This window comes from Octodon degus, unplaced genomic scaffold (genome assembly GCF_000260255.1).
Source record: "Octodon degus isolate 3935 unplaced genomic scaffold, OctDeg1.0 scaffold00222, whole genome shotgun sequence".
NCBI classification, from domain to species: Eukaryota; Metazoa; Chordata; class Mammalia; order Rodentia; family Octodontidae; genus Octodon; species Octodon degus.
Window position 1 is genome coordinate 1,936,131 of NW_004524798.1, and position 10,325 is coordinate 1,946,455.

The 10,325-nt window shown below is 52.5% G+C and overlaps 1 protein-coding gene across 1 annotated transcript; it reads right to left on the reverse strand.

The window, feature by feature from the left end:
- Window positions 1-8,723: 8,723 nt before the first annotated feature.
- On the reverse strand, window positions 8,724-10,302 carry Nog (noggin). The gene has a single exon (XM_004645279.2). The coding sequence runs from the start codon at window positions 10,095-10,097 to the stop codon at window positions 9,399-9,401; it is 699 nt and encodes a 232-aa protein (XP_004645336.1). The 5' UTR covers window positions 10,098-10,302; the 3' UTR covers window positions 8,724-9,398.
- Between the last annotated feature and the right edge of the window lie 23 nt (window positions 10,303-10,325).

Sequence of the window (10,325 nt, forward strand, 5' to 3'; positions counted from 1 at the left end):
CTTGCCAGGAAAGTGCTTATTCTACAGAACCATCTCCTTGGCCCCTGGGTTTCTTTATCTTCAAAATGATAATCAAAATTCTAGCCATGAGCTGTTATGTGGACTTGAAAGAGATAATGGATGTGAAAGTGGTTTGTAGCCTGCAAAGCTTTAGACATGAGTTAGTTGTTGCTTCATTTCATTATCCCCGGGCAGGAAAGATCAAGTTTTAATTGTCCCACAGATAAGATAATGTCTTAAGATTTCAGATGTGGGGGAGGGGATTCTTTTCCCCAGCCCTCAGAGGCTTTTCAGAATTTTCTGCATGAATCACTCAACACTTTGAGCTCTTTATGATGGGAAGCAGTTCTGGGTAGTGATCTCCCATTTACAGGGAGGGCCCTCGATTTGCTGGAAGGGGTTACCTGGTAACTCAGTTGTCTGTCTCCACCTACACAGGCAGCCAGGGCTCTCAGCTCCAGTATCCTGGGAGTCACTACAATCCCCAGAACTGAGAGTCAGTCACCTTAGGGTTCTCTGCTTCCTTCTCTGTATGGTGCATGTGGGCACATTCTTCAATTTGCTCAAGATCACTAACAGGAGCCAGACTGAACTCTCGGTATATTTAGAGCCTCAGATAGAAAATGACTTATCCCAGGAAGGCGATGAGTTAGTATTTCTTTGCTTTTTCCAGTGTAGGCATTCATCTCTGTACACAGGTATGTACACAGGCCCCAATCATCACTGGGTCCCAGGGGACTGTGGCAAGGACAGTGGAGTGAGGGGATTTTCTCCCCAAACAGACAGAGTGCAAGGAACTGTAAGCTTTAAATGCAGCCATGTGTTGCATCATAACATTTCAGTACCTGGCAGACCCCTTCCATGACCATGGTCCCATGATGTCAGAATAGAGCTGAAGCATTTTTACTGCCTAGTGATGTGACCATAGCCACCGCATGGCACAGGTGTCACTTGAACATTGGCAGCGAAGCTGGTATAAACAGATCTATTGCACTGCCAGTCCCGAAAGAGCACAGCCCACACAAGTGTGCACGGTGCAGACTACTTCACCAGGGCGATAAATGACACCACCTCTGGTTATACAGTCACTGTACTAGTCTTTTTGTCCTTAGAATGTTTTCCCTATTATTTAAAAAATAGTCTGCTGTGGTCTGGCGTGATGCGGCTGCAGCAGCTTTGTGCATCTTGTGCTCACGGAGTCCCCTGATTGCACCAAGAGGACTTGTCAGGGGCGTGAGCTGTGACTCCCAGGCTCATGTGGGACTTTTCTTGATGCTCACACGGTGATGACCTGGCCTGACAAGGCAGTTCTCACATCTTCCCTCCAGTGTCACACAGTGCATGACTGCACCAGTCACAAATTGTGAAGTAGCCCATGGAGATGGAGTGCAGACAGTGCGGAACACAAGACTGTGGAGGGACCAAACCTGTGTTCCCTAAGACTGCGAGCTGCAAAATGGGGTAACTTTTAGGGGCACTGGCCAGAGGAGAGCACAGGCTGAAGACGCTGCACATGCAAAGGCCCTGAACCAAGGGGAGCTCTGTGTGTGTGTGTGTGTGTGTGTGTGTGTGTGTGTACGCACGCGTGCGTGTGTGTGTGTGCGTGTGTTTCTGACAGGACATGAAAGAAAGCCTGTGTGGCTTGAACCCAGAGCCAGCGGGAGAGCAGGCCCCAGCTGGGTAGGGATTCTGGCCTTTATCCTCAGAGCAATGGAAGCCCTTGAGAGGTTTTAAGCAGGGGAGTGACAAGACCACATGTGTGTCTTAAGGTCACTTGGGCTGTAGCGTGGAGAATGGATTGGAGCTGGGGCAAGCAAGGAATAAGGGAGACCAGCTGGGGTTATAAACTCAGGGAGTGCATGTTCCCCCCTACACACACACACACACACACACACACACACACACACACACACACTGCCTGTCCAGGCAGCCAGCACAGTGCTAGTGCAGTTAGAATCTCAGCTCCAGCGTTATCGAGCTGTTAGTGTCCCTTAGGTTTCCCATTTCCCCAAGGTTTTGCATCTGGAAAATGGGAAAAACACTGCCTCCCTCGATTGACTAATCCCTCCCCCACCAAACAAATTGAATGCCAGTCCTTTACAATGCTGGCTGGGAAGGGGCTGCCAAAGCCAGCAATTCCAAGACCCATTCCTGCTGGCAGGTGCAGATTCCTACCATCAGCCTTATTTTTCCTGCACAAGGTTGCTGAGCAGTGTGCGTATGTGGTTAGTTCCTGGAGCTCAATCCTGACCTCAGGGAGATAGCAGCCAGCATCTCTCAGTACCCAGAGCACCAGCTTGGCTCATCTCCACTGTCAGGAATGAGCTCTGAGCGCTGCTCTAAGCATCAGTTTTCTCACCTGTGAAGTGGCCCAAGGTGTATTAATTCTTCTGTTATTTGTTAAGTGTGGTTATGAATCAGGCCTTGTGCTGAGCTTGGGGTGCAAGCATGATAGACCTACTTCCTGTCTTCAAGGGTATTCATGTCACAGAAAATACACACGAGGGTGCTTTTTAAAATTCTAATGCTGGGCTGGGGAGAGAGCTCAGCCATCTAAGCACCTGCACGGCAAGTGTAAGGTCCTGAGTTCAATCCCTGGTACCGCATGCTGTGCTGGCCCTAGAAACCGGGAGTGTACCAGGTGTGGTGATGCATGCCTGTAACCCCAGCACTAGGGAGGCTAAGACAGGAGGATCACTGTGGGTATGAACTGTGTAGCGAGATCCTATACAAAAAAAAAATTCTAAAGCCATTTAAGTTTAATAAGAACTGCAAAAGGAGGTGGAATCCGAAGGCTGGAAGTGTTATTTCCAGGGCCAGTTCTGATGCAATGTGTTTAGAATGAGAAGCCTTTGCTTTTGCAGTCATTTGAAGCAGTAAAGGATTTTGAGGCATCCCAATCTCAATATTGTAATTCTATCATCCTTCCCTCAAAATCTGAGTATTCTTTCTAACCTCTTTACACTATATGTTTTTTCCATGTTATTTCTTTTCTTCTTTTTTGGTTGTTATAGGGTCTCATTACGCAGCTCGAACTCATAGTGATCCTCCTGTTTTCATCCTCTCTAGTGCTGGGATTGCAGGCATATGCCACTAGGCCAGCCCCAGAGGCAGGGCTGGTACGGCACATGGTGCAGGGATAGGGGGACAGGGGTGGGGGTCGAACTACAGTCTCTGCACTTGCCTAAGTAGGTGCTTTAGTCCGCTGAGCTATCTCACCAGCCCTCCTTCACATTGCAATAGAATCAAAATTTGCTTTTTACTTTCTGGCCCCTTCTTCCATCCCACCCAAGGATCCCCTCTGCTGTGCCTGCCACCATCCTGGTAGGTAAGACGGCATGAAGAGTGAGCTCGTAATGAATAGAGGTGAATGCGGGTTAAACAAGGGGCAAGTGCCCAATGTAGAGACAGCGCCTTCCCAGGTCCAGCATGTCACTGCTTTATCCAAAAATGCAGGCTAGATCCAACTTCTCTTTCCTCAACAATACCTGCCAATCCTGTCTTTCTCCCATCTCCTCAGTCACACTGCTTTCCACACCCAATGAGAGTAGGGTCTCTTATGTGACTTTTAAATCTGTAGCTTTATCTAGCTGATCCTTTATTCTGTTTAATAAAAAATGGAATCTAGAAACATCTCCCCACCTCGTTCCTTGTTCAATGACATGCCAAGGCAACCCTTGGAGCCCCAAGTCACTTCCTTTTACCCAGGATTTCCTGAGCACTTCCCACTGGGTGGCCAGAGGCAGCTCACTAAGGTGCTCTTCTGTGCCTGGTCCTTTGCAGGTCTGGAACATGAAGGACCATTCTGATCTTGCTTTGAGCCTGTGTCTGACCAGCCCCTAAGTCCTGTCTCATCTTCAGACGTGTGGTCTCTATATTCCTGAGCACTGGGGCTGCTCAATCAGGGACCACAAGTGGTAAGCTCCCAGAAGCCACGTTCCCACCTCCCATCCCTTCTGGGCCTGGGGGACCAAACCTAAATTGAAAATGACTCCCCTTCTGTGTTGTATCTGGGCATGAAAAATAGAGCCTGGCCTGCAGAAGTGCCTGCCACAAGGCAAGTGAAAGATAGGCCCGATGCTTTGCTGCTTCTCACCCTGAGCAATGATGTTCAATTGTCTTCTCCTTGGGCCTCGACACTTGCTTACTAGAAAGACTAAGGTTTAAACCATGGTGTGAGACTTCTCTGGCTGTCCTAAGCCCCCCTCTAAGTCCTGCCCAGGCCTTTTAGGACATCTTCTCTTGGAGCCAAGGACTACTAGGTAAGTCCCCAACTATTCTAAAGCCATCAAGCTGGGAGAAAGCCCAAGCCACAAGGGGAAGTGACTTGTAGGGCCTCTGACCAACATGCTAGCTGGGCTTCTGGCTGATAGGTAGGTGCCAGAAGCCACTTTGGAAGTGGATCCTCCAGCCCCCAGTGACATTACCAGTATAACAGATGAACTGCCCAGCGGAGCCCTCCCCGCGTTCCTGGGCCACAGAATCATGAGCCAAATAAAATGGTTGTTTTCAAAGTCTTCATCTGGGGGCAGCTTGTTGTATACCAATAGATACTCAGAACAGCACTCAAAAATGTTTATGGGATGAGTGAATGCTTTCCTTTGCTAGTGCACTCTAAGGGTGTCCCTGTCCTCTTCAAGAGCTCTCAATGGCTTCCTGTTGATTGAGAAATAAAGTTTGGGGCTCTAGCTGACCTTCAAAAATCCTCCATCACTCAGCCTCATCCTGCACTTCAGACTTTATTGCTTGCTTGCTCTCCTCGGCTTGGGTCCACCCTATGCTAAAGTTTGTTTGAGCTGTTTCCCAAACACAGAAATACTTTTCCAACATTGCGCCTTTATATATTCCGCCGTCTCCATCCAAAAGCCCGTTCCTTCCCATCCTTGTCCATGGGCCGATATTCAATTCGCTCTTGAGACTGTGGTCAAGTGCTTCCCTGTCTTCCCTGTTGGCTCCAAGCTCTCCTTTCTTCTGCCCAGGTTTGTTTGCTGGCTTAACTCTTATTTCATCACTTACCCTGTTCTTCATTTCTTACCTTCTCTACTACATTATAAACTGTTTGCATGAGGGACTGAGGGGAAGGTACTGCTAGATAACAGGGTTTACAAAAACAGTGTGGCTCACCAGGTATGCATCCCCAGATAGCCCGAGTTGACATTTACCAGCACACTTGTGGCATGCATGGTGTCTCTCAAGCCAGGTATTTAAGTCCTTGAAGGAAGAGCAGTTACAAGAAGCATAGACTCGTGTCAGCTTGGATTGGGAACCATAACTGTCAGTGTCTGTATGGCTTTGGGGAGGGTGTTTGCATCCTCTGAATTCCAATTTCTTTAATTAGAGATTAGACACCTCCAATAAGAATTAGTGCAAAGGGTTTATTTAGCCCTATGCTTGGCATAAGTAACCAACTACTGGTACACACCTTGCTAATAGGTACAACAGAATAGTTGATCAGTTTGCTGAAGATCTGTTGTTACCTTGACTGGGAGAATTCTCTCCCACCCATCAAAATTTACATGCACACCCCTCACACACACAGAAGGAGAAAGAACAAAGAGAAAGAGAACAGGGGAGAGAAGAGGGACAACAGAGGCCACCTAGCCAATCCCGCCTGTAGTTGCCTGCGCTAGGGAGATCTGTCTTCTTATCCAGTATATTGAGTAGTGGGCATTGGAATCCAAGCTCCCCTCCAGCCCTGACATTCCAAGAGCATTAAAGAAAAAGGACGAATCACCCCCTTCAAAATACCGATATAGGCCCTGCCCTCCCCCTGCCGTCCCCATCCAGCAGGCTAAGAGCTCTTAATACACAGCCAGCTTCCTTCTGCAGCTGCCACCAAACTTCAACCCCCTTTCCCAGGAGTCTCAGAAGCAAGACTGATAATGGGCCCCTGGCTTCCCCATCCCAACAGGGAACCAGATCCCCTTCCCTGACTCTGGGGGCCAGCGGGTCCTCCAGGGAGGAGGGCTTCCCCGGGGGCTTTTGGCCCAAGCTTGCTTGTGTGCCTAGCATAGCAGGGTGTTGAAAGGGTGGAAGGAAGCAATGAAGGAAAGAGTTGATGAGTGAATTTTCACAACCATGGTGGGAGGGGTGGGGCTGTGGGAACCTCACCATTCATTCTCTTCCAGGATTTGAAAACTATCAATGTGCAAACATCTGCAAGAATTCTAAAGCTCCGTCCTGGGGAGGCACGGCACCCCTCCAGCAGCTGCACAAATTCCTGGGCTGTCAAAGGCATGGAGACGTGTGGATCAATGTCCTCCTTTTAGCAGACAGGCACTAGGTGACAGCAAGAGACAGCTCTCCTGCTCTGTGCCCAGCACTCTCTCCTCCTTCCCGCGTGGATGCTATTATTAGCGTGATAGTATTATCGACATTAATCATCGCGGGATGCAACCGCCCCATGTGCTTCAGGCACGCGTCCCAGGACCAGCACCTTCCTGGTTTTCTTCTGGGACTGCCAGGATCCTGCCGGGTCTCCTCTTCGTGCCGGGAGCCGCGTCGCCGAGCCTGCCCTTTGGGTCTGTCATTCAGGGGGTCTGTGGCCCGTCACGTCTGCAGCCCGGCTCCTGCCCTGAAAACCGAGAAGCTCGCCGGCTGCGAGCGGGTTTTCCAAGTGGGCCAGGCGGGGAGGAGGGGCGCGGGCGCGCAGGCGGAGGAGAAGGAGGAGGAGGGGGCGTCGGAGGGAAGACCTCGCATTGTAATCCAATGACATTGCCAGCGTGGGGGCGGGGGCGCTGGCCCCGGCGCGCTCTCCTCTCCGAGTTTTGGCTGCCCGCCCAGCTGGGAATAACTCTCTTCGCATAATTCGCGTGTTTACCAGGCATGAAAATTCTTGCTTTCGGCTCCCCCCTTCTTTCCCGAGCCCCCTCCTCTCCCCTCCTCTCGCCTCCTCCGCCCCTCGCAAGTGAAACTCGGTCTAAAAAAATATTGGCCTCGGGGCGCAAAAAGTTTTGCATAAATTCATAAGTGATGAATGGCTGATTTTAACGTTATTTGGGTATTTGTCAGAACTTAACAAATATACACGGGGACGGCGGTTCATAAACTTAAAACATCTCAATATCCCCTTTCTTCTGGAAATAAATTACGTTTGTTTGCCCGGCTTGGAGTCTTAAGGTAGCCGACATTAGGAATATTTTAAAAGCCATCATCCATCGAGCATGTCTCCCAGGCGCCAGGAAGATTAAATGAAAGAATCATAAGATGGAGGTCTTTAACTTTTAATCCTTTTACAATGAAGCCTCAGATAGTCGCGGGGGCAGGGTGCCCTCTCTGGGGGGAATAATGCCGTTATTCCCCGGCTCTCAGTTAATGAATACCCTAGCGTCTGTCCCACGGCGGACGCAGCAGCGCGGGGAGGGGGCTCGGCTCCGGGCCGGGCTATTGAAACGCGGAGCCGCCGGGCTGCTCGGGAGGGAAGAAAGCGCGGGGCTGGAGGGAGCGGGCGGGCGGGCGGGGGCGCAGGGACCGCGCTGGGTGCCCGGCGCAGGTTGGGAATTTAGCACAGATTCGCCGGGACTCCGTACTGTGGCGGGGAGTTCGGGGAGGCGGCGTGGGGGGGGGCGGTTATGGTGGTGGCGCAAGGAGAGGAGGTGGCAGGGTGGTGGGGAGGGAGCGAAAGAGAGACTTTGGAGTCCAAAATAAATAAAGGGAGCGGGGAGCGGTGTCAGGAAGCCGGCCCACGTGGAGCTGCGCGCTCGGGCGCCACCGCGGGGAATCGGGGCGGAGGGACGCGCGCGACTTCAGTGCGGGTCTCAAGAAGTTGGCTTGGGAAGGGGTGGGACGATACCTGCAGGGCCCCCCCAAAGCCCTCAATCTCATCCGAAAGCTCAAAGACCCCAATTCTGAGTTGTTCTCCATCCCCTCCCAACCAAGTGGCGTAGGTGTCCAGAGTGTGTGTGTGTGGGGCGTACCCCCTTCCCAATAGCAAATCTCAGAAGTGATAATTTCTATGCAAATCCCTACCCCTCAGAAACGTTGTACCTCAGTGTTCCTGAGGGTATGGGAGGCCAAGGCGAGGGTCACACCTCGCGGTTATCTACCCCACTCAGCTCCCTCCCTGGCCTAGGATTTGGTGGCGAGGGGTGGGGTGGGGGCTCGACCTGCAAAATCCCAAGGAGGCTTTGCAGCTGATTCCCAGGGATCACCTCCGTTCTCACCGCTTTCGCTTCCGGGAATGCAAAGGGTTAACTGGGGCTAAATATTGAGGTGGGGGTGCAAGGCGGGAGGGGTGGTGGGATCTGGGTGGGCTCATTCTGACCCCCTCCCCCCCATTCCTCGGGGGTCAAGTTTCAGCGGCACTCCGCCCCCAGGGTAGGTGTGAAAGACACGTGTCCCCATTGTGCAGGGCCTGTCAGGCAGGACAAAGCAGCCGCCCACCATCCCCCCCTGCCCCTCAGCCCAGCCTGGGGTCACCTCCAGGGGGCCGGCCTGGTGTCGAGGTCACTACAGGCCCCAGCTTTGGTGACTTAAGGGAAAAACGCTGGGAGACTAGGCAAAGGCCACGTGAGTTGTAAAAGAGGGGTTTGAGGAAAAAGACACCCACCCTCACTGAGAAACTGTAATCACCTCCATCACCCCATCGGAGGGAGTTCGGGGTGATGAGACCCTTTCCCTGTGGGTGAAATAGACGCGGCATCCCCTACCCGCCCCGCCGGCGCACTCCGCCCCCCCCCCCATCAATCACCAACAGAGAAACGCAGTGTGGAGCGCAGTCGGTTTTAGTGGTTTTCTTTAATCCTGGTCTGCACTTCTTTCTCATTTACTACACGGGATATTATAAAGAATAAATAGTAGATACTCTTAATTTACAATGATTAGGCATTCCATTTGTTCTCTATATTTACAATAACTGTAAAATAACATTGAACTCTATAGCTTCTTCGAGGTCCAAGGAAAAATCAAAACACTTTCCGAAGAATGGAAAATAGCGTTTAAAAAGTCCTTCTACAAAAGTTCCCCCTCTCTTTGTACTTTAAGAAAAAATAACTTTCCCCCCTGCTTCGCCATGCGAAGGGCACTGGAATATAAATAGCAGGTTAACATTATTAGCAACAACCAGAATAAGTCTCTCTCTTCTCTGTTTTTTTTTTAAACTTTTGCTTATTTTTTTAAAAAATACAGTAGAAGCCGGTAACTTTTAACGTATAATACTGACCTTTTAATAAGTAAATTAAAACTGGGACCGTATATACACACACATATACATTCCTACACAGTTAAACAGTGCATTACATCAACCAGAAAGCTAGGTCTCCGTAGCCAGAAAAAAAAAAAAAAAAAAAAAAGTTCATTGAAAACCCTCACTAGAGGGTGGTGGATCTGGTTGGAGGCGGTGTGGGGGGCGTCGGTGGGGATCCGTCAAGTGTCCGGGTGCGGGCAGGGGGCCCCGAGTTCTAGCATGAGCACTTGCACTCGGAAATGATGGGGTACTGGATGGGAATCCAGCCGCAGCGCTGGCCCCCGCGCCGCTGACAGCGCCACCGCAGCACGGTGAGGTGCACGGACTTGGACGGCTTGCACAGCATGCCCTCGGGGACAGAGCACGAGCGCTTGCTGAAGCAGCTGCCCACCTTCACGTAGCGCGGCCAGAAGCGGCTGCCCAGGTCGTTCCACGCGTACAGCACCGGGCAGAAGGTCTGTGACCACAGCCACATCTGTAACTTCCTCCGCAACTTCTTGCTCAGGCGCTGCTTCTTGCCCTGGGCCAAGCCCTCGGAGAACTCCAGCCCTTTGATCTCGCTCGGCATGGCCCCCGACGGCCGCTGCCGCAGCAGCTGGTCCAGCTCGGCCAGGTCCTCGGCGCCCCCGGCTGCGCCCCCACCTCCGCCAGGCCGGTCCTCGGGGGGCGATGTGGCCATGAAGCCCGGGTCGTAGTGGCCCCCAAGCAGCGAGCGCAGCAGCGTCTCGTTCAGATCCTTCTCCTTGGGGTCAAAGATAGGGTCCGGGTGCTCGATGAGGTCCACCAGGGGCAGGTTGTCGCTGGGAGCCGGGCGGATGTGGAGGTAGTGCTGGCCGCCGGCCGGCGCGGCGCGCAGCCCCAGGACCACCACCAGGGCGTAGAGGGTGACCCCCAGGCCGGGGCCGCGCTCCATGCCTCCGGCGCGCGCCCGGGGCTGCCGCTGCGTCCCGCGTCCCTCCGGAGGCGGCTCAGCCGAGGCGGGGCAGGCGTAGGGCCGGCCGCATCAGCCGCGGGAAGAAGCCCTTTGCGCGGCGCCGGCTCCCACCAGGGCGGAACGCAGGCGCCCGAGAGAGTTGGCTGCGACTCCTCGTCCGAGTCTACGCGGGAAGGCTGCTGCGGCGCCGCATCCGAAATCCCTCCA

Coding starts and splice junctions, on each gene's coding strand:
- Nog (XM_004645279.2), bottom strand. CDS start 10,097: ATGGAGCGCGGCCCCGGCCTGGGGGTCACCCTCTACGCCCTGGTGGTG.